Source organism: Cyprinus carpio, chromosome B9, assembly GCF_018340385.1.
Source record: "Cyprinus carpio isolate SPL01 chromosome B9, ASM1834038v1, whole genome shotgun sequence".
Classification (NCBI taxonomy): Eukaryota; Metazoa; Chordata; class Actinopteri; order Cypriniformes; family Cyprinidae; genus Cyprinus; species Cyprinus carpio.
Window position 1 is genome coordinate 8,533,264 of NC_056605.1, and position 26,066 is coordinate 8,559,329.

General features: G+C 36.4%; 1 protein-coding gene across 1 annotated transcript in view; it reads right to left on the minus strand.

The window, feature by feature from the left end:
- Positions 1 to 26,066, minus strand: part of LOC109069404 (collagen alpha-2(IV) chain-like) — a 73,519-nt gene that overhangs the window by 24,034 nt on the left and 23,419 nt on the right. The window contains 1 exon segment of the mRNA XM_042730902.1: positions 21,029 to 21,109. Within this exon segment, the coding sequence (XP_042586836.1) occupies positions 21,029 to 21,109 (81 nt within the window).

Consider the following 26,066-nt stretch of genomic DNA (forward strand, 5'->3'; position numbering starts at 1 on the left):
AAAGCATTGCAGTAGTCCAGCCTAGAAAAGACAAGGGTCAGGACAAGTTGTGCAGCATGCTCCGTTAGGAAGGGCCTGATCTTTCTGATGTTGTGCAGTGCAAACCTGCAAGATCTAGCAGTTTTTGCAGTGTGGTCTTTGAAAGTCAGCTGGTCATCAAAGATTACACCAAGATTTCTGACTGAACTTGATGGGGTAACACCTGAAATCACTCAGATGAGACATAGGAGAAACTAGGTCACGGGGAGCACATGGGGAGAAAAACTAACACAAAACAGGTCCATATTCCTGACAAAATGAGAGATGGAGCTGTGGTCCATCAGCATAGGAATGGTAGGAGAAGCCATGTGCCTGAGTTTGTGTGGAGCTGAGAACTGACTACTGATTATTCTAGTTTTGTCTGTGAAGAATGTGGCGAAATTATCAGCTGTTATAGAAGTGTTGGAAGGTGGTGGAGGGGGACAGAGTAGAGAATTGATTGTTTTGAAGAGGTTAAGTGTGTCTGTAGTGCTGTTGATCTTGTTGTGAAAATATGAAGATTTGGCAGTATGGACTTGAGCAGAGAAAGATAAAAGCAAAGACTTTCATCAGAACCAACAGGCTTATATAGATATAGCAATATAAAGAAGACAAAACTAAAGTGCTTCCATCACTGGTTTTTGATCATACCAACCTCAAACGTTACAGTAACAGTAATGAGTGTCATGGCTCATGAGGCCTTGGCAGTAATAGAAGTGGCAACAGTCTTTATAACATGTACATTATTGAAATGAGCCAGTCATGATGATAGACAGGCATGAGCACTGGCTGTCTGCAGTACTTAAATCTGCAGACTAGATTAGAATTTTTGGCACACTACACAGCAAATGCACTCGGATGAAAAGGTTCTTGGCCCAAGTCCTATCAATCACAGATTAGTGTGAATGCGTAGAAGCGTGTGTTCATGTGGAGCCATAACCTTCCAAGCACCTGCATAAACACAGTCAGATTAAGCCCATGTCTCTGATGAACTCCACCTCAAGGGTGGAGTCTCTCAGGGTCTCTGAAGCGTTTTTTATTTGTTCACTTTGATCATCTGCCATTGCTTTTGCAGATGCGCATCTGCCTGAAAAAGAGAAGATGAAACTTCCTTCAACCCTGCTGATTGCATTATGTCTCATATCTGTTCTGTCTCATCATACTAGTGCAGATGCTAATGAGGAATGAACATTCTACATCCCTAATCCTACCCAATACCTAAACTTAACAACTACCTTACTATTAATAAGCAGCAAATTGGGAGTTTATTGAAGCAAAAGTTATAGTTAATGGTTTGCTAATGGCGAGAATGGGACCTTTAAATAAAGTGTGACCTTTTTTTTTTTTTTAAAGAATTATATTTTCTGAAACTATTCAAGAGCTTCATGTGATGAACAACCAAAACTGGATTTGGTTTTGACTTCAGATCTGGTATGACACATCTAAATGTACCATATTTAAATTTGGAAGTGATTTTCAGTGATTTTTTAAAGAGAATATATGATCTTAAGTGAATAATGACTGTCTATCCATCACAAAAACTACTTTATGGCTTCAAAAGATTTGGAATATAGTGCACAATTTTTAAGGACTACCTCTTTACATTTTTATATATTTTATTATTATTATTATTATTATTATTATTTTAAGTTTGACAGCTCCAGTCCCATTCTCTTCCATTATATAAGACAGATTATTCTTCAAAATGTTATTTTTTTTGTTTGTTTTTTTTTTTACACAGAAGAATGTGGGTAGACAAGAGTCAGAAACAGGGCAACAACACATCTAAAAACTATAATAAACGCAATTAGGGCAAAAGCAAGTCTAAAAGTCTAACATGAAGGAAGTGGAGATTGCAGCTGAATGGCCTTTAATGCATTTAGAAAAATACAAACAGACAAAAGTATACATTTGTGTGTGAAGGAAATGAGCGATTAGCCATTAGTTTAAGTCACTGACAGGTCCTGGGTGTGTCAGGTGAGAGTTAAACTCTCCCAGGATTCTCCAGTTCAGAGTGCAGCCATTCTCTCACCCTCTGCTAATGCCTCACACCATCTCTTCCTCTCTGCATTAATCTCCTGCTTTTTTTCTCTCCTTTCATTCACTGCATGTCTCTCCAAGATAAATTAGTTTAAATCTGCTGACCCTGTTGGCCTTTACAAAAGTCAATCCTTCTTGAACTTTCCATATTTCCCATTTTCCCATGCAACCCCCTCCCCCCTTTACTGAGTGTGACAGCCACATTTAAAGTGTTAAGTATCTACTCAACTCCTCCATTACCTCATCACCCAAAAATCTGCAGGAACATTTTTGTTTTGTTTTTTGTTTTTTTCTTATACCCTATTGCATTTTGTCCTTGTTTTAAAATGCATTAAAATGTATTGTTTTTTGGTTTTTTTGTTTTCTCTGAAAACAAGATAAGGGTACAAGAATAGGGGGATTACACTGGTAATCTGATATTATGTGCCAACCTCTTAAATCAGTTCAGAGCTTTCCTCTTTGAGTGCTATGGCCTCTAATATGAATGATGCGCTGTATAGGTTAGTACAGCATTGTGGTACATATAATCATGCAAGAGAGAAAACAGCTGGACCTGGTGGTGTAGACCATGTAAGTTGTCCCTGATAATACCCTGGGCCTTTCCTCTGCTCTACTCCTCATAGTATGAAATATGAATCTTGACTTAGAGGCCCACTGCAGTGAATTTAGAGCAGATGTTTACAATGGTCTGAAAACAGATAATGTTCTTAGTTGTGAGAGATACGAAAAAGTAAAAAATGGAGAAAGAATACTGTCTCTCTCCTTCTCTTTATATGTTATGAAAAAGTTTGGGGTAAGTAAGAATTTGTATTATTTTTAAAAATGTTTTAAGCAATTAATTAGTTAATTATTTTTTTTCTTTCCTTTTAATTCTTTTTTAGTGTCCCTGTAGCTCAAGTGGTAGAGCATTGCGTTAACAAGCGCAAGGTTACATTTAAAATAGAAAAAAAATAAATAAATTGATTATTTTAAACTTTCTATCGCTTTGGATAAAAGCTTCTGGAAAAAAAAAATGGGATTTACAGTTTAACAACAGCAATGAAGCATTATATAACTGTTTATAAAAATAGATAATATTTTAATCTTTCATTTATTCATCCAAGCTCAGCTTAAATCTTTACTGGAGTAATACCGTTTAGGAACAAATAATTGTAAGCTAACTGTAATAATATTTCAACAATCTCACTGTTACCGTTTAGGAACAAATAATTGTAAGCTAACTGTAATAATATTTCACAATCTCACTGTTTTACTGTGTTTCAATCAAATAAATGCAGACTTTCAGAGGTGCACATGATCTCAAGGTCACATGCTTCTGAATCAAACAGTAGCTCTAATCTGAGAAGTTGACTCAGGAAACAGGAAATACTCTGAGAGTAAAGGCAGGAAGCCCAGACAAATGCCTAAACATCAGGATTACACTCCAAACTATAGTTCACAAAGGGCTCAGAGCAAAAAGGCCATTCAAAGATATCTATAGATATCATTTATTATGTACTTATTTGTTCCAAACCTGCATGCTGTCATTTTCTAAGTGGAACACAAAAGCAGAATGTTCGAAGAATCTTTGAAGAAAAGTCTTTAATGGGTTTTTCCACAGGTTTTCAACACACATCAGCAACCCATGATAATTCTGAGTTTGCTCACTCACTTGTATGATTGTGTAATATTACGTTCTAAGGCAGAAATCCAAGCAGTAGTGAGCAGATGCAGCCCCAGGCCTGAATCATATTAGTCACAAAAGCTCTCTGAAGCCTTAAACCTCAGAGGAGTTGTGCTTCTTCCTTACACCCCATCACAACATACACAGACTTACAACATGACAACATTGTTGTCATTGCCTTGACCCACAGACTTTTATTAAAAAGTGCATAACATTACTGCAGCCAGCATGGAGACAGAAATAGCATCTAGCTTATTATATTAAAACCAAACATTTCTTTAAAATCACCCAAAACGGGCATGGATGACTAACTGGCTAACATGCTAACACATTTTTAGATGTTTTTATACTAAGAACATCTGCAACGGACATGGGTTAGATGAGTCACTTTTCCTGATTACAATACAAGAGAATGTGAAGACGGCACTCCAGGTGTCTATCCTCGCTCTTTGTTTTCACAAATTCTCTAAAGCAGCACCAGAAGAGAATTAACTGCAATGGAAATATACTACCCATCATGAGATTACATGTGACATCATCATCATGTTCTAGACGTGAATCACTTGAGCAGGTGCAGAGGGTCTCACAGGGTTGGGTTGGGTGCTGTAATGTTCCCTCTTTAATTTGTTTTTGTTAAACTGAACTACTTACTGGGACACCCAACCTTCAGACACCCGAGAAGAAACACCTAATATCCGGTTGCTAACTTTGGTTGTCTGAATGGAGTAAGATTTTGATGACATGGGCTGAACCAGTGACACTCCCATATCTGAGGTTTTAAGGATCCAAAAATGAATTTTTAATTTCATGTTACTATATGTAAATTATCCGAATACTTATGCTGCGTTCACGCCATTTCTTAATTACCGTAATTTTAAGATTACAACATGTGACGTTCTACTCAGAGTTGTTCACATCCTCGGACTCGGAATTATGCTTTTCTATGGCAACACTATCAACATCTAAACAGAGCCTGCGGTGGTCAGGTGGTACACTGGTCACGTGGTACAAGTCGTAGCTCTCAGAAAACTCCCAGTTCACAAGTTGTAATTACGAGTTCTACAAGGACATGAATGCTTTTTACAAGTTTAGACCTTATGCTGTACTAGATGACAAAAGCAAAAACAAAGCAAAACAAATTGCAAATGTTAACAGTTAATAACCTAATCTAGGTAACTCATTTTAGGTAATGTATTCCGACTACTTTTTAGATTACTTTTAGACTTTTTTTTTTTTTACCTAACTTGTTTTAAACTTACCATCAAACATAACATATTGACAAAAAAGAAAAAAAAAAAATCAAAGAGAAAATAAATATTCATTTTTTTTTTAATATCAACATTATAAAATGTATTAAACATTATATTACACTGGGGTTTCCTAAACTGGGCTTAATGTAAGAACTGCAGTGGATTTGATGATTTGATAAAAAAAAAAAAAAAAAGAATTAGGGAGAATCAAAATTATGAATAATTTACTGCCACTGTGTGAATAATATGTAATCATGTAATGACATGTGGGTGTGAACTTGATAAGAGAATGTTAATTTGTAAATTAATTATTTTTTCTGCATCTAACCAACTAATAAAAATTTGGTTGACTAAGCCTCTTTTCATCGACCAACATTTGGGGGCAGCACTTCTATACAGTCATTTAACTCTTTTACACATTGTTTTTTTGTTGTCTACAGGAGCAGCAACAATATTGCATGGCTGGAGCAAACATTGGCAGTGTGAGCTCTAAACCTAACCGTTATTGAGTACCTCTCACCAACCCTCAAAGTTTTCCATCATTGGGAAGGCACAACTATGGATGTATTTATGCAAGCGTGAGAGCAATGCCAGAAGACTTGGTGCTTACAAGATGCAAATCCTAGTGTGTGCATTACGCAATTACTGTATAATGACTTGAGACTGTTGTTTAAACTTTTATTCGTTTATTTGACATCTCAGTTAGTCTTGTGTCATTTGGATACTAAGCACTGATATCTACACTGAGAGACAAGTAATAGGGGATAACGTCATTGGTGATGTGCAGATCCATACTAAGTAAACAGTGGGCAAGTCATGCAATGTGAAACATGCTAGTGATGTCATGACAATGAGGAGACGTCTAAGTGACTCAACGAATCAGGTACAATACTTCGGTTAGACGTTTTGGCTGAGGGTAGAAAATAGTTCAGCATGATGAAAGGGATACATTTCATGATGACCTGAATTTAAGAGAGACCTCAGCTGTCTGTACCTACCCAGAGCTCTGCCTAGCACACTGTCTTTGGCTTTAAAAGGCAAATGTGAGCTTCATTCTCTCAACTTCCCCTAATGGGTGCCAGTAAACACAGACACAAAAACAGACTGAGTGAGAGAGATAGAAAGAGAGACTGAGTTGGAGAAAAGGAGTGTGAGGAAGTCCAGACCTCCATGTTCATCTATGTTTGTTTATGCATCGTTAACACCATGCCAACAACTGTACAAAATTATACACACACTCAGATCCATATACAGTCATGCTGGGCTCTCTAGGGGTCCAGTGAGTTTCAAAATAAAACCACGCAGTTAAAACTCTGTTCCCACGACTTTCTGAATTCACAATGCTCTGAATGTTTCACATTTACATATTTTACTGATGCTGTTTATGTGTCATTGAGAGGGCTAATATACTATTTGCATTTTTTTTAAACTAAACAGAAATGGAAAACATATACACTATTAATGGCTGCTGTGAAAAAAGACCATAAATATCAATCTGGTCTAAATACTTAATCTCCATCGGGAGCATTCAGGAAAGCCCTCTGACAAAAAACGATGGGAAATAAGGCCAAAAAACGTGACTTTTTTTTCCCTTTAAAACACAAATAAAATAAACATTCTTAAGACCAGAACGTGCAGGTCACTGTGCTTGCATGGTGGGAAAATCCTCCTGGATCTGATTCCAATTGAGTCTTTACTGAGCTTTAGGCCAAAGGTTAAGGGGCAAAGGTAGTGTCATGAATGGTCATAGACTGAACTAAACCTTGTGCTTCATGTTTTTATTCAACTAGTGCCACAGACTACAGCTCGCAGACAGTCCTTTTCTCAGAACATTTATCAGGTTAATTTATCAGGTTATTTTATACAGTAACAAAGTACAAAAATAAATACAAAAATCTAACAAATATTTAGACATGATGATAACGGTATTTAAAGATTAGTGGTAGGTGCTTTCAAAGCTGTGTTTCAAAACCTTTGCTAACCATTTGTTTTGAACCAGTGGTTCAGAGTGTGTATTAAACACTTGTGATCAAACCAGAATCGAGATTTTAGTAAACGAGGCTTTGTTACATCATAACTGCTACAAAATGTTTCCAAATTTCTATGGTTCACTGTTGGGGTTGATCTAAATAACTGAGATGAAGCAGCAAACCACTGATCACATATGTAAGTAGTTACATATGTAAAATGTCGGCAACATCAAGCATTAAAACAATATAAATCAAAACTGCCTCACGTTACCGAATGAAATGTCGATCAAGGAAGTATTATAGGATTTTGCAACCTTTGAGGGTGTTTACGGAAGTGATCTATTCCATCTATGTTTTAATCATTGTTCTGAATTTGATCCAGGTTCAACTGAATTAAAACTTCAAAAATGTTTTCATTTGCTATCACTACTAAAGAGATAGATTGCCAGAAAGTGAAAAGTCCATCCAGTGCTTCACACTCCATTCCGGTAGTTGGTGGAAAGTTCATCTGCTTCTTCTGGTGTTTTATTGGCATTTGGCAAACTCATGTAAGCTGTGCTTTTCTGACACCTACTGGACTGGAGTATGAAGTGAAGATGGTGCACAGAATCTTGAGGGTCCTTGTCCCACACAAATGTATTGCAAACTTTGACCAATGACTGCAGCTGGAACTTGGTTGAAAATGTGAGGCCATTTGCATAGATCTATTAAATAATGGGTGATGCAAAAACAATGAATTTGAGCAGGTACTTCATGATTATCATGCAGTTGAGAATGATTTTGGGACAGTTGATTGATAAGACTGGGACATTTCTGGCATTCTTTTTTTTTTTCTTGCATATTTAATACGGTCTAATACTTGAAACTTTAAGCTTCAGTCACTCTTTGCTGATATTTTATCTTTGGTCAACTATCAACTAGTTCATATTTTTCAAACAAAGCAGTGTGTTCAATAGCACATTTTATCTGAATATTTAAATATTTTATCAAAATCACAAAGGCCCAATGACATGAACACAGGTGTATCTGGGACAGTAAACCTCACCATACACCCCTAAATTGTAGACATATTCTTGAATTCACCAATTGTATATGTGAATTTGACTTTTCGAATAAGAGCTATGGCAAAACTTCCATATATGGTGTTCTGACATAGATAAAATGTATTAATGGATTCTATGTTAAACACTACAGTTGCTTCATGTCACTAAATGTTTCATGTTCCTCTGGAGGTATATTTGGAGACCGTGTACCAGTTGGGGGTTGCCGTTCATTTAACCTCCCACTTGAGCTGATTTTATTTAGTCTATGACTAATCTTCACAATGAAATATCTCCGGTCCTTGGGAAAAGCGATTGTCCAAATACACGTGAGGCTCTAGAGCTGCTTCACACAGATGCAACACATATACCCCCCCCTCCACCCCCTTCTTTTTTATAGGCGCTCTCTGTTTTTTTCCCACAGTATTTACACAGTGTTGCTGACTGTGCTAAAGGACTAGAGCGGTTGCCATGATTCATTCTGTTGGTTTAGTAACAGATATCTCCCCTAAGGAAGGCAGGAATCTAAACAGGATGGTGGAGAGATAGATACAGAGAGAGGCACTAAGTGGGTGTCTGATAATGTCAAAATTTTAAGTGTCATCTTTGTCTGAAACCATGTTTAAGCAAAACATTTACAGTGGCCCAAAAAGTATTTGAGCATTTTTGTCACACTACACTCTTAAAAATAAAGGTGCTTCCCATAGAAGAACCTTTTTGTCTAAATGGTTCCATAAAGAGCCTTTAACATCTGAAGATCCTTTCTGTTTCACAAAAGGTTCTTTGTGGCGAAAGAAGGTTCTCCAGATTATAAAAAGGTAAGAAAGAGATGGTTCTTTAAAGAACCTTTGACTGAATGGTTCTTTGTGAAACCAAAAATGGTTCTTCTATGGCATCGCTTGAAGAACCTTTTGAAGCAGATTTATTTTTAATAGTGTATAAATGTAATGAATGCCATTGCATTAGATAAGTGTCAACAGCAAACAAATGATTCAAGACCTTTTCTCAAAACTAACTTCACTTTTCAGCCATTTTTACATTCATTTTACCAAACTGGTGTCAATGCTGTTGTCAAGTCTCAGTTCAGCTCTGGTTCACAGGTGCCCTATACAGTAAAAGTAATAACAGGTGTAGTTCATTACATTATCAATGAACATGCTCTACTAACTCTTGACAAACACTGCACAAACTGTACACATATACATTTTGCCTTAATTTTGAACACAACATTGATTATTTTATCATTTAAATCCTAGCAAACAAAATCAAACGAATGCCATTTGGTGTGACTTCATAAAATTGCAGTTATGAAATAAGTGACCAAACACTATTTGGGTCACAGTTTTTATGCACAGTGGCACTTACAATGGAGCTGAAAACAGCTGCTTTCTCTGAAATAGGTGACTAAATAAGGTGTTCTACCATTAAAACTGAACCAGATCCCCCTGCTCCATTTTCAAACACCTCCTCTTAACCTCAGAACCCAGAGCTAACAAATAATGCATATGTGAAACAAAATTAAATATTAGTCTGAAAATGAGTATGATATTTTACTTTGCATATGGCTGGCCTTCAGATGAAAAATGTAAAAACATCATTTTAAACCACATGCACACCTGGTAGGTAAGATTTTATTTTATTCTATTTTCCCCCCTTTTATTTATTTATTTATTTATTGACCCCAAACTTAGTGTGTATATATTATATTTAATTGAATTTAATATTTCAGGTTAAAACACAAAGAGTAGTCGAGTTAAGCATCCCAGTGATCCACTCTGTTTCTCTTGGACCTGGTCCTTAAAACAACATCCTGAAGGGACAGAGCCTGGGGCAAGCAGTGGGTGCACAACCAAACTGACCATAAATAAACGGCAGCATCAACACACAAACCAACATCTGTAGACTGTATTTGGGGAACCACTTGTCAACAGTACTTTTTTAAATGTCTAGATAGAAAGAAAGAAAGAAAGAAAGAAAGAGAAAGAAAGAAAGAAAGAAAGAAAGAAAGAAAGAAAGAAAGAAAGAAAGAAAGAAAGAAAGAAAGAAAGAAATGAAAATATCTCATTGACACTCTCCAGCCATAATAAATGATTTGACATTCTCCTGATAACTGGCTTGGGCTCAGAGGATGCATTCTGCACAGATCAGCTACACTGGGATCCTGTGTTTATTATACTTTTAATGTGTTTAGATTTGGCTGTAATTGGTCCAGATACATCATCTTTTGGTCTCTGACCCACGTGTTGTCACACGTGCCTCACACTGCATCAAGTGTTTCAATCCAGAGCTGAAGAAACAAGACATGAAAGATATAACAGTAAACAATGCAGCATGTAAACACTGAGACTGCGGCTGAAATATTTTCCTCCTAGTGGTTTTGCTTCATTTTGTTTTCCAGATGCCATTTGTTTATACAGTTTTTTTTTCATTAGGCATGTCTATGTGAACGCATGAGACGTTGTCTGCGGTTCACGTGTGTTGGGAGGTCTGGCTGGGCCCCCCACTTTTTGAGGAGGCGCTTGTAGCCGGAGGCACCTGTGCCGTTGCCTCAAGATTCAGGAATGAGCCCTTAGAGGCTCAGCACATGAGTGCAGACAGGATCCAGCTGTGATGCAAGTGAGAATGAGACTGAGGACCTGTGCTTTGAGAAGAACTAAACCACTTCAACCAGATAATCAATAACATTACAGACCCTTTACCTTTCATATCCTAACAGACATGCCCTTGGGATTCAGAGCCCTGGTTTATAAAAGCAAACAACTCTTGAACTGGAAATATCAGGTTTCTTTAAGGAAACCATGAAATGTTTATATCACTTTAGGTAACATGTTGTTTGGACTGATGGAGTGATGATAGCTACAGTACTACACATGATTACTGAGTCTGGGTGGCAAATATTTAAATTTTGTTACTTTTTTTTTCTTTTCTCCACAACAGGTATTTTAAGTAAAATATAAGTAACTTAAAGGAATATTCAGCGTTTAATGCAAGTTAGGCTCATTCAAAATAATTTTTGGCTTAAATTTGATGACTAATTTTGACTTAACTCTCATTTTAAAATTCACTATGAAGCACTTACAATGAAAGTAAATGGGGTCAATTCCTGGAGAATTTAAATGCAGAAAGGTAATAAAAGCACTTTTATTTTTTTTTATAAAACGTGTGAAGCTGTTAAAATTATTTGTGCAGTTATTTGGCATTTAAGTTGTAAAATTGTTTTTCTTTTTAATTAAAGAAAAGGCAGTGTAAGTGGAAATAAAATGTGGTAATCTACAATATGTAACAAATGCTGTCGACTGATCTGACCAAATAAGCCTCATTAATTCTCATGCAAGCGAACCACACTCTTCAAAATAAAGGTTCTTTATTGGCATCAATGGTTCTATAAAGATTCTTGAACATCCATGAAACCTTTAACCTTTTCAGTGGTGAGTTTAAAATATTCTAGCGGTCCCCCCAGAGTGAGTTTTTTTAAGTCGACCGTTATTTTAGACAGTGGTTCTCAACCTTTTTTCCCAGCGGGCCGCACTATGGTCCAAGTGCAAGTCTCACGGGCCGCACGCATATCATTTACATATTACGTCACCAATACAAACCAACCTGATTATTAAAAATAGATAATTCTACTCGCCATAAATAAAACACCTGATGCTGTCGGGAGCTGACCAATTTTGTGAAATTCGGCTGGAAAGGAGTAACAGCACAATGAAGTTGCGATTGTAAGATGCAGTCTGTAGGGAGCATGTAAGATGCGCGAAAGGTTAAAATGCAGAAAAGGTTCTTTATAGTCGAAAAAGTTTCTTTAGATATTTAAAATGTTCTTCAACATTGTTATTTTAGGAACTGTTCACTGAAAGGTTCTTCTGGGAACGAAAAATGGTTCTTCTATGGCATCACTGCCAAAACACCATTTTGGAACCTTTACATGTACTCTATGTAATAGTGTTGAATGTTTATAATGTGAATAAAATCACAAAGTATGTGATTTGTATCTTTCCAGAAGATGTGGATTAAACTACTGAATTTATAAACAAAGAAATGCATGATTGCTTAAGCAAACAGGTAGTCCCGCCCCAAACTCACATCAATGGTTGAGTCATTGCTGTCATGTCCAGCCCAGTTATACCAATGGATTTTTTTAACTAGTGTCATCCCAATCCTAACATTCAATGAAAAACAAACCAAATGTTAAACTCCCACAAGCTTTAGAATCAAAAAAGACATGTTGATTGTTCATCCAATAGCTGGTTTAGTGCATCGCTTAGCATGCTTCTGCCACCCACTCCAGTCCCAGCTGCGCTAAAACACTGCTCACCAGCTGACCAACTGGCCAACCTGGGCAGAGCTCCAAACGTGGGTGGACTGAAGCCTGCAGCTTGATTCAGTCCACTAAAGAAAATCACTGAGTTTCACACATAATAGTCAATTAAGGGAAAAGATCCATTTCTGATTTGGCCACCAAACTAAACCACAAACAGATTATCCTGTGATTTCACTCCATCCACTGTATCATTTGTAGCTTTCGGATGCCAGTATCATCAGCAAGCTGTCATGAAAAAATGTGAATTGAGCGTTACCAGCTCAAAGCCATCATTGAGGGGATCAGGGGGGATTTGATAGGAACATATGGACAGTGTTGCTGAACTACCAGCAGCTGGACTCATTTTTTTTTATTTTTTATCCTTTTTAAAGCCTATTCACACGAAATACAAATTTTCAGCACAGATTCTCTATCAAGTCTTTTGGCAGCAAGTCCATTTTGAATTGGCAAATACTTCATTCAGGCATTTAAACTTTTTTTCCCAATTAATTTGGAACTGAACTCAACAGGTGTTTACTCGCATGAATATCTGACTAGACATTTTAGAAAATTTTTGATGTTTTTGTTTCTAATGGCCATCAAGGTTGCATTTATTTGATTTGATAAAATACATTAGAAACAGTTATTTAAATGTGATGGCAAAGCTGATTTTTTCAGCACACATTACTGTATTAGCACATACATTTTCTCCCTGCATATACATAATCCATATCAAATCTTTACACATAAACTTCTAAAAATTTACAGTGTTGAAATTGTGGTGATATTCCATTTGACAGCTAAAAATTATATACGGTTCAAGGACTAAACACAGAACATCACATTTGCTTCTATATGACCTCTATCTCTGATTCTCGTGTGTGGTCTTCTAAGAAATTACAGCACTCCATTTTTTGGCCTGCGTGTTTGAACATTTCTTAGAAATGCAAATGGTGTCCATTCCATTGTGTGTTTATCATTGTGACATTTAAGTATGACATATGTAAGTGCGCATGGAAGCAGAACATGTGTGCGTCAGAACATGTGTGAGAGATCTGGGTGTGTGTCATACATGTATGGGAAACGTTCCTGTGGGCGGAAAGGGTCTGAGTAGAGAGAGAGAGACATAACATGATCTGATTCTATTCACTATGAAGTCATGAGAGACTGATCTGCTCCTTCCTGTCCAGAAAAAGATTATTGTAAACTCCCTAAAAGAGAGAGAAAAGGAGTGACTGTTATAATGGGGAAATAATCCATCACCTTTGTCCAAATGTCACTGTATGCTGAAGAATTAAGATTTCCCCTCACTAGAGGTAAGGCCTAGACCATCCTCTTAAAAACAGCCCTATACTATTATCCTCCACCAAACTTTACAGATGACACAATGCAGTCAGGCAGGTAACGTTGTCCTGCCATCTGTATTTCGTTGCTTCAACAGGTTTCCACTGCTCCAGTGTCCAGTGGCAGCATGCTTCACACCACTTGTATTGTACTTCGTGATTTGAAGCTTGCATGCAGCTGCTCGGCCATGGAAACCCATTCCACGAGTCTCCCACTGCACAGTTTTTGTGCTGATTCTAATGCCAGTCGAACTTTGGAACACTTCAGCTATGGAATCAGCAGAGCTTTGGTGACTTTTACAGATAATCTCCCCTGGTGACCTGCTTTGTGACTTGAAATGGTCGTCCACTTGCAGTTGTTCCTAAACACTTCCATTTTATAATAATACCACTTACAGTTTGCTGTGGAATATCTAGCAGAAATCAAATTTCACAAAAAAAAAAAAAAAAAGGTTAGTCATCACTGGCAGACATGGCAAAATGTTAATTCTGGACACTGATCTGAGAGATGGAGGATCTTGGTATGATATATCTTGATCTTTTTTGGCACACTCGTACCCAAGCAACAATGCTCTGTGTTCTTCACAGTGTAGACAGATAAGCTATTTAGGAAGATGTTTAGGATAAGACTGACTGACTGTGAATCACTCCAAAGCAAGACTTCCTCTACAGGAAATGTACCTGTCTGAGACAGGCAGACAGATGTTTTGAACATACGTCAAACCTCATGTTCATCTTTTCAGCTGCCTTCAGCTTGTTTCCTTTTAAGTCACTTGTGGTGATTACAGTTAGATCACTGTTTAGACTGCCTATTGAGTGGAAACTGCTGGTCTAAATCCTGTGTTGAGACTAAGGCAAAAAGCCTTAAGTAAAACAGGGGCATCTTTATCATGTAGCCTAAGTGGACCACAGATATGCAAGTATGTAGCTGGAAAATAGGGTTTACTAGTCTACTGTGAATGTCATTGCGGTATTTACCAGTCTCTTATGTCATATTTGACAAAAGCATCATAAATACAGTTTTACAACTCAAGGTCAGTTTTATTTTCTTTTTTTATTGCATTCTTGTTTAACCCTTTAGGCACCAGGGTTTTTTGGAAAAAATGCTGTATTTTGACATCAAGATTTCAAAAGCTTGTGGCTTGAAAGGACTTAAAGATAGAGATCTACTGTAAATTAGAAAAATGTTGGGCATGACTGAAAGTTTATGTAGGGTGTAAATATACTCATCTAATTTGCATATTATGATGTCATCAGTGGGTGGCCATCACAAATTTCATAATATTCAGGAAATAATAGATATTGAATTGATGTTTGAACTTATTTGCATGTTCTTTTTTTTGTGTGTGTCTTTTTATCCTCATTCTAAATGATCAGAAATGAGGAAGCCAACAATAAAACAGGAGAAAGCACAAAATTATTACTATATTACTATACTATAGAGTAGTAAAACGCACATGAACAGAAGCCTACTTTTTGATCAGTTCATCAGTAATATTCAGGAAATAATAGATATTGAATGGATGTTTGAAATTATTTGCAAGGTTTTTTTTTTTTTTAAATATGCTATTTGTCTTTTTATTCTCATTCCAAATGATAAAGAAAAAAACGAGTAAATTATTAGTATATTACTGTGCCATAGTAAAATGCATGCTATTTTTTGATTAGTTGACCAGCTATCTGCCCAATCAGGTATCTAGGTGACACAGTTTATAGTTCTTGAGAGTATGGTACTGGTACCATCCTCTCATTGCATGGCATAGCGCAGAGCGAACCTAACCCACACTGACTGCACCTGTACTGTCTTCCGGCGGCCCTTAGAGCGTGTGCGATCAGCAACAGCTCTCCTATGGACACCATGACCACGTTCACCCCTTCCAACCCCACCTCCGTTGGGCAAAAGGTCGAAATGATCACTTGTTTGTGCTTCGTGAACAGTCTCGCCTTCTACGGCGGCACAATTGCGCTGTAAAGATGTACTAGGAGAAGCGTGACTATAAGGCGATGATCGTCATTTCCAAAGGCAAATATTCCCTTTCAGAGTCAGAATCGGCGTATAACATTTGCAACACATCCTCACAGTACAACTTTTTATTAGCCATTTGCCTATTTTCTCTCACAAATCTCACCATTTACTCACACGCTATGAACTGAACTGCTTCCGCATCAATGACACGAGAGCTCACTTGCTCTGCTATTTTCTCAAACACTTTGAATAGGAACATGACTTAATGTTGGTCTAGAATCGAAGTACTACATGTCTGCCAACTAGTGGTAGGGAATACAAATGAGATATTACACCATATTAGGAATTACAGTCTATTTTATTAAGTATGACGTCTTGTCGCATTTTTACAACTTTGGCACTTAGAGGGTTAAAGGAAACTGCACAGATCTGGGCCATGAAACTATTCTGACCCTGACATTTTCTTCTTTGACACTGAAATGTAAACATAAAGGAATGTTTGTCAAGATAGGATGGGAGCGTTTGTCTAAAACAATACGTTACATGTCCTTAAAGGAGACTAATCATCAAAGATGCAAAAACTCAAATCACTTACTGACAGGAAGGAAGGAGAGGTCAGGATAAGCATTCACCATTTGGAATTTGTTATAGGCACTTTTTCAATGAAGTTGTCAGGGTTTGTGTTTCCAGCGAAACAACAATTTACTGCTTACACAGTTGGTACTAACAGGGTTTTGGACAGAAAGACGGAAAAAGCCTTCAAGTCTGAAAGTTATTATGGCCATATGTAGTTTGCATACTTGTGCATTTTAAAGAGAGATTCAAGGTCTGAAGGTTATAAGGCTGGTGTAGATAGATAGAAAGATTGATTGATAGTCTCTTGTATGTGGGGTCAATGCTTTTCTATATTAATGAGAGCTATTACAAGATGCACCCCGAATCGCATACTTATGAACTATTTTATGACGTTTTGTAGTGTAAATAGTGCAAGAAGTCTCTTCACACTGAAAATTCTAAAGAAAAAAAGGTCACTTTAAATACCCGGATGATGCACTTAAATAACCGAAAAAAAAAATTAAGTGTGGAATATAGACCCCTTAAAAGTTTGTAAACATTGCAACGTCTCCGGGTGGGCGGGGCTTAGCTGGAGGCAAAAAGAGGCGCAGACGCAATGTTGACAAGCGTAAACTAGCACGTTTTAGGAGGGATTTATTAAACATGGATGCAGAAGAAGGTTCGGAACTGTCCGAATATGTACAGTAACTGACTCTGCGGGACCGTGACAAAAAAAATAATAATAAAAAAAAGTGGGAGTTAGCATACATTTATCAATTAATTCAGTTGATCACTCAGTTCACTGACCAAACTGGTTATCTGACCAAAATATAATGACGAGTGGATAACATTACAGTAGCCTAACTTATTTATTTATTTATTTTAGCTAAGCCTGGTGTAGTTCTTGTATCTTGTTCTCATTGGAAACATTTTAACCAGGTTTTGGATATTTCCTAGACAACATATGAATTACTTTCGGGTGGTTTGGGGAATTTTGTCAAGGCTTATTGTCTAATGTAACCTATCGCTGGGCTAACTATGATTAGCAATGTGGATAATTTTAAGAGACCATTCAAAGGATGGCACACACATCTATCGCTGTATGTTTGTTTAACATTTAAGCTAGCTAGTGCGCTGAAGGTTGGTGACTTTTCACCTATAAAACATAAACTTGCTGATTTGTACTAGATAAAACCAACACACCAGTACATATGCATAGATTATTTTACCCTAATATGAAGTGTGCACTACAAACACGAGCATTATTTATGATCGTTTTTGTCTAGTCTGTACGCCGTATTGCATTCAACCACAATTAGTCTTCTTGATTTCTGTGAAGGAATGTCGGCCGGGATCCGGTGAAACCTTAGTTTTGAAATAAAAGTGCTGTTCCTTCTATTCTTGCAGCCAAAAACACAACAAGACGACATTTTAAAGTCAAAACCTCAAACTTTCAGCGCGCCTGCTATGAGTTCTTCCTTATGTTTTGCCTCCAGCTAAAGCGGTGACGTCACAGTGACGTAGGCGATTAAGGGGCCTATAGGCCACTCCATGCACTCAACTGTCGCAGCTTTAATTACGTATCGAAGGGGGAGGGGCTATCAGACTCTGATTATTAATGACAAATTAACCTTAAAGGTTTTGTATGTAGGATTGAACCAGATATTACAGTCCAAATTCAAAAAACTGGAGAGGGGTCTTTTCACCCGGCCTCTCCTCCTCATACTTGACACATACTCAGGTTGCCAGATTGACGACACAAACAGGAACGAGCACACTTGACGATGAATGAAATGAAATACACCATGTTTCCCGCCAACTGGCAACCCGGGACGCACATTTTCAAAGGAGAATAACTAACTGTTGCATTGTTTTTTAGATAAACAAGTATGTTAACTTAGCATGTTTCTTAAATATCTGCAAACATATTAAGTTATTTTTATGCTTTAGAAGAGTCAAAATCTTACATACAGCACCTTTAAATAATTCATACACTACATGGTTGAGTACAGAATGCATAAGTGCATACTGTATAAGTGCAGTATATAGTGTGTCATTTGGGACGCAGCTACAGTTGTTTAGATCACACAAATACCACCCACCCAAAAAGAAAAAGAAATCTCTGTGTCGAGTTTCATCTTGCGCTTCTTCCTGCCTACAATGCTTCTTTTGTTTGTCTATGTGTGCTCTTTAAATCTAAAATGACTTTTTCCAAGACTCCACAGCTGAATACGGAAAGGGCACAGGCAAGTGGAAGATTGTGATATTTAAAGGAAAAAAAAATGCTTTGAGCTGAATAACAAGAGAAGAAGAGTGTCTTTCAGTATGGAGGCATGAGCAAATTAAGATGGCAGTCAGATTATTGTGGACTTCTGAGAAAACTTAAATTTCATTCCATTTTAACTGTAGTGAGAGTAAAGGCATGGACTAGAATGTGTGTGACATCTAACAGACACTGAGAGCAAACAATCAAGTCAATGGATCGCTCCAGCGAGACTGATACTGGAAATTCAGGAGCTCTACTACATCCTCTCTCACACAGACACACGGAAGTCTATGAAAGGAGATGCAGGATGCACAACTTATTTACACAAATCATGGATCCATTTATAGAAAATATGTATTTTACCCGCATCCAAAAAAGACAGACAAGAGGAACTGTGCCTTTTTCCCACCAACGACAAACTATTATAAGAGCCAAGAAATCTGATAATACGCATTGTATTACGGTTCCTGCTAAAGCAGATTTAGCTAGGCTGCAGAGTGCCAGTACAGTTACATTCATAAAATTTGTTAGACAAGACAATGTGTTTACTATGAACCACTGGATGATCCTTTAAGGTTCATTTGAAAAATACCGCTGTGCATAAATCTAAGAAAATCAACCTATTACAGATGTATTATTTCATTTAATAAAAAATTCTATTTAAGTCTGTTTTATTAGGCCAAGAAATAATAATTTAAAATCCACAGTTCCTCTTGCCAAAAATACATCTCTCAAATTAAATGTTACTAACAAATGGTCCTGTCATTATGACACAAATTAGTTTCACATTTATTTCCCGTTGGCCTCAAATGTCAAGGCCGGACAGCAGAGGGTCACAAGGGACCCAGTGGGAGATATGAACTGTGTCCAGACATCTGTGAGGCTGTTTTTTCCCTATAAACATCATTCATGAACACATACATCAAACTGAGTACTATACAAAGAATGGTAAAGTGCTAAAGTAATGTGTTGACTGATCGTGGAAGCAACAAAACTGTGAAATTTGATGGAATACATTTTACTTTCTTGTGCCAAGTTTCCCAATACTGAGGCACAGTAGAGGGTTGCATTAAAGTGCATTTTATTTTATATTTAGCTTTATATTTAATCCCTGTATATGAATAACAGCACAAAGCATTTCAACCATGTGACTGATATAACAACGTAAATCCTGTTAAAACTATAAATCACCAGTAAAAAGCTGACTTACAAATAACAATGTCAAACTGAACAGAAATATGACTATTCATGTGCGTCAGAAATACAAACAGGGATTGTTTGTCTGCGATTCCTTCCCTTCTATGTTTTCATTTATGTTTAACAAAAGGAATGTCTTTTGGAATGAGTGCCTTATACCTTTAGCAGCCTTGGCCCTTATTATATGACTCAACAGAACAATCAAACCCCTTTTCCTGATCCTGTACAGTGCAGGGAAAAAGTCAACTGAACTGACATCTCAAGTCATACTCACAAGGCGCTTCATATCCTAATGTTTGCTAAGGAATGTATTTCCTCTCTCCCCCACCCTCCCTAAGGAGCTTTACTTTCACCGCAGAAGATGAAAAGGTCACAGATATAGTGAACAAGCAAACACATCTTGTACAGCCTGATGCTCTGTCAAGCACCTACAATTCATTCTGGATTGTACTGTAAAATAAAAATCAAACTTTTTTGAGTGTACTTTAGGCTCAGTGTGTTATAAGTTCAATATGAGATTAATTTAACTTAATTTAAATTTAACTTAAAAATAATGCTGTCAAAAGATTAATCACAATTAATGGCATCCAAAATAAAAGTTTTTGTTTACATAAAATATGTGTATACTGTGTATATTTATTCTTTTTATATAAATACAAACACATGCATGTATTCATGAAAAATATGTTATTTTTATATGTTAAATATATTTATATATAATATAAATATAAGAATTAAATACATGCATGTTAAAACTTAAATATTTTCAAAATATTTACTGTATGTGTGTGTATTTATATAAACAATAAATATACACAGTACAAATCGTCCCCTTGGAATTATAAGGTTCTATCTGCATTCCGAGTAGTTTTGAGATTTTGAGCTTCAAAGTTTTTGCATTCCATTCGACTGTATAGATACAACTTTTTTGTTTATTTAAATAAAAAGTCCCAAAATGTACATAACATTAAAAAATCTATCACTTAATATAAACAAGTTGTCACGGAATAAGAATATGTGAATAACTCGATTTTGACAAAAATGTCAGATAGAACCTTATAATTCCAGTAAAAAAACTTTCATTTTGGATGTGATTAATCGGGATTAATCGTTTGACAGCACTACTTAAAAACTAATGATGTTTCAAGTTCAATATACTTATTGTATATTCTTTATATAAAAATCTGTTTGGGTTTGTTTGGAAGTGTTGTACAAGCAAATAACAATATCATTTATCACTTGTCCGTTGAAATATAGGATTTTATTTCTTGCATGCAACTGTGAGATTAGAACAAAAATTAGTGTATGTCTTGAAAAATTTTCACTTGTTTTGCATTGTGTATAAATGGCAGTGAATTCAAATTCATCACAGTAGCATAGGAGGGATAAAGATGCTGAGATGGGCTAGGATGAAACTTACCCTCGCACCCTTCTCAGGAAAACACTGACACCCTCCGCTGCAGTCTCTCCCCCCACATGGTCCACCACTCTTCTTCACTCCCTGAGAAAGAGAGATGAAAAGACAATGGTAAGATGGCACAGTTTGAGATTGTTGGGTTATGTGCTTATTCGGTGTCAACAGATGTTATGCCATGTGAAATGACAAAGTGCATTTGATTTATAGCTTATTTAGCATTATACATAACAGACAAGAATGCTGAAAGTTGTGATGTAGGGCTAGAGGCTCTCACAGTGCTGTCGGTTTCTCTAATGTGGCAGCTTGATGTGAATCCCCATCATGTTCCAGACACTCTCATGACTCATGGTCAAACCATGCCACTCAACAAACCATCCTTCATTTTTTGTTTTCTTTTTATATAGGGCATTTAGAAGATCATTTTCAAAAATATTCTTTAGAATTTATAAGGTTTTATAAGGTCTTACTAAAACCAACTCAACTACTTATAATCACATACAAAAACCATCAACCACTTACAGTATCTTCCATTTTTATTTTGGAAGAAAATAAATGGTTGATGGTTTGATTTTATTAAAACGAACAGATTTTCCTTCTGTTATGTATAAATCACATTAAAGCTTTTACCATGCCCTCATCCTTTATTTTTGATACTTATGTATAGGTTTTATTGCCTAACCCAGTACCAGACCCTGTCAACATTTAAATATATTTACAATATTTTTAACTAAAATCTAAACAGAGTGAAACATTAGTGTCATTAAAGAACATGCAAGGGATGCAATACAAGATGTATGTGATATGTTGAATATGTACAGTACTGTGCAAAATTTTCTGGCCATTATTATTAAAAAATTTTTTAAGTCAGTTATTTCTATTTTTTGCTGTAGTGTGTCAGTAGGAAATATCAGTTCACATTTCCAAACATTCATTCTGCCATTAATTGCAATAAACCAGTGAGATATATATATATAGTATAAGCCCTTTAAAGCAAGATTTAGCTGGACTATATATTTTGAACTTATTGCCAACTAAAGCATTTCGTTGTAAAGGAAAGTTAATTTCTAACTTGCGACATGCATTAACTGCAGGAATTCAGTTTAGGGGGTCTGTAAATGAACATTACTGAGCTAATGAATACACTACTTATTTTTCTTTTTGTGTGGGGGGGGCTTATTCTATGACGGCAGCACGTCTGCTCACACCTACACACTGATCCCAAAGACTGCTGAAACAGCCCTGTGTCCATGAAACATTTAAGGCCAAGACAAAACTGTCTGCTTTTTTCCTTGCTGTGAGACAAAGTGATTCAGAGACATTTTGCCTTGTTTGTCTGATATGAGATGCTTTGCAAGCAACAATGGCCACATTGAGCCTCCTGCCTCAAGTAACAAAGAATTATTTTAAATGAGACCTCAGACAGATTCATGGTTGCATTTCCTTGCTTTCAAATATTCATACTGCAGAGCCCAGATTTATAATCAAATGAAACTTTTAAATACTGAATATTTATTGAATATGTAAAATATTAAGAGGCCAGTGTAACAGCCTAATATCAAACAAATGGTGGCTATACTTGTATTAATGGTATTTGAGCACTGTAAGTCCTGAAACAATGCAGGCAGATGACTCCATAGGGAAGCATTGTTTTACGGAAGGTGGGAAAGATGAATAACTAAACAGTAGCACAAACGTCATGGCAGCCTAAACAATGAGTGTGACACTGGCCAGTTTTAGTTTATTGCTAAATAGTTGATGATTACAGCAGATGATGAGAGGAGTATTGTGTTCTATCCTGTTCTACCCCACGCTTACCCTGCAAAAATGACCTTTTCCACTGCTACCTGGAAAAAACATTTCCCAACAAGCCTGAGACAAAGATCACCTGATTAGCATTTGTCTGCTCCCAACACGAGCTGTGAAAAAGGTCTGGAGTATGCACTCAGGCATGTGTTTTTATGTATGGAGGTTTGAGGTTTTCCAAATCAAACCACTAGAGGACAAAGGGTAATGAGTAACAACTCTTGCTCACAGTAGCTCAGTTTCCTTTCATCCGGTCATGCAATGCCAGTACTATGACAAGAGCTGAGAGTTATTTCTACATTGTGGTTGAATAATGAACTGCTATCATCATTTATTCACCCTCATGCCATTCTAAACCTGTATGTTTTTAAGGTTTCTAAGATATTTTTAAGGATGTTTGGTTAAAAACATAGCATTGGACCCATATTGGCTGTGTGGACAAAAAAACTAAACAAACAACAACATCAAAACATACAAATCATACAATATAGTCTTCATTGTCACAGTAAAAAAATAAAATAAATAAAACTCCACTATGAAATCCATTTACAATTGAAAGTGTGATAAAAAGTGAACAATAAATGTATTTCCCACTTAAAGTTACTTTGGGCAAAACTCAAGCCCACATGATAGAAAGCACGTCAGTGTGCAGTCTGTTCAGCTCTCACAGGAAGGTCAGAAGTCTGTCTTTTAGGCCTTTGGCTATGTCTAAAACAATACCAGACAAAAACACAGACACAGATTTGTTTCTTCACAGGCCAGAAATGCCAAAATGACACCGGCCACTAAAGCAACAATGAAACTAGACAACAGAGGCATAGATTAATGAAGACCGAACTGCCGATTGTCTAATTACAGGATGAAGCTCAAAGCCACATTCATAGAAAACAGTGCAGAGAAATCATGCACACACTGTTTATAGTCTTGGTTCAAGCTTAGTCCAAACCCAACCACCGGCCACTTCACCTTTAAGTCTCTTTTCACATACTGTAAAAATGCCTGTTTCAAACAAACCATACAGGACTCAGCTGTAGTGTGAAAGCATGTTATGTACTTCATAAAGTTTTTAACTGCCAGACATATTTATGGTACATATTTCAAAGGCATCTTGTTGTTATGTAGTAGGAAGTTGGATGTTCAATAGGCTTCATTCATTCAAAGACATTTTAAGCCTCCTTAAATAAGAGACAGAGGGAAGTCTATGCTCCATTCCAGAGCCCTGACTTCAGCCTAAAACTATCTGCATTCATCTATGATGATCTTTTAACAATTATGCCCAAAAAATTACATATAATCAAAGTCTCCCAGACTTAATCTATTAATAGCTGAATTTTAACACATGCTACAAATAATGTTGTAACAAATAACCCTGTGTTCATTTTTATTCAGTGTTGCTATAGAGAGACTCTGAAATACATAAAGACACTTTAGCACACTTTATAAAGAATATTTATTATGAGATTAATATACTTTAAAAATACTTACTCAAGTGGGAAATGAGCAGTGTTTTCTGACAATTGCATGTTAATTGCAATTAAATGAAAATGTATTATAGTTTAAGCTTATATTAAATGTAATTAGGTGAACAATCATTAAAATTAAAAACACTTTTTTTCAAAAGGGTGGCAATTTGACAGTATGTATAAACCCTTGTTTAGTCTATAAATTCTCAAAGCCTAGATTTTATGAAGGAAGTTCCTAGTGTATATGTATTATAGTGTAGATCAATGTGTCTAATAAAGAGAAAAGAGTAAGATAACAGTGATCTGTGTCCTTTTGCTCCTTGAGACATAACCTGTCCCCTCCTCCAAGCTCCATATGGCCTTGTTTTGACTACAGAGTGAGTGTTCACCGCTTAGATACATATCACTTACTGTTACCCTTCTTCAAACATTTTGATAAATGGAAACTATAACTTTTGCATGATGCTGCATATCAACTGGCATAACATAAACTTTAATAAGTGCACCTTCAAGACACAAAGATTGTTTGAAAGCATCATTATAAATTAATATCAGTTATGTGGTTAAATTGCAAGCAGTTCCACTGGGTGGTCATTTTAAAAGTCCACACAATTAGACATGATTTTGTTTGATATGTCTTGTTGGACATCACCGTATGTGGTGTTTACCTGACAGCCCGATGATATTGTAATGACTTAAGTACTGCTTGTCTACATAACTGTGTGGGCACATGGCAGGAAAATGACTTTCATTCCATTTGTTTAAATGGGAACGTGTTATTACGATAAAGAGAAAGAAACAGCCATTTATGGATGTCAGTATTTGCCTGTATACACAGAGACAACATGACTCATGCTGTTCTCAATGCACCAGTCATAACTCTCTGTGGTTAACTAAAAAAAACATAATTCCCACAATCATTTCAACTAGTGGTTAAACAGATCTTAGCTGATCCGTGAACAGTATGGACCAAGCCCCACGGTTCGGCAAGCATGTGATCTGCAGATTAATTGCAAAATTTATCCTCGACAATCATTCAGGTAAACGCAGTCCGTTATGTCTCAAGTAAATGAAAACAGCTGAGGAATAAATCAGATGTGATTTGTATCATTATATCGGATCCGTGCATCCGCTCTTAAAGGGACAGCGGCCTATAAATACTGCTGCTGCCATTAATGATCATCAAACAAAACAGCTTTGATAAAAATCTATATTTAATTTATACAGTGAACACTCTGCAGTGTTTTTTTTTCCCTAATTATTACATTTCTGTATTTGAATACTGGCAACCTTATTTTATTTGTAACATATTCTATTGTATTTATCTATGCTTGCAATTTGTGTATTTGTTCTTATGTTTACTGGCTGTTCTCTTGTCTCTTTAATCATGTTTAAACTTTCTAAGTTAATCTAGTAGTAGCCTATTTGCTGTGGTATTAAAGAAGTACTTCGCTTTAAATAATAAATGGAAAGCTACGGAGCCCCGCACATGACATGCAAGAAAAAATAAATAAATTGTGCGCACGATTTACTAATTCGTTCCCTCAATGTACTAAAAGGTGCACACGATTACTATTGCGTTCCCTCGATTTACTCTTGCATTCCCTCGATTTGCTAAATCGTGCGCACAATTTATAAATCGAGTGAACGAAATAGTAAATTGTGCGCACAATTTATAAATCGAGTGAACGAAATAGTAAATCGAGGGAACGCAATAGTAATCATGTGCATGTTTTAGTACACTGAAGGAACGAATTAGTAAATCGTGCACACGA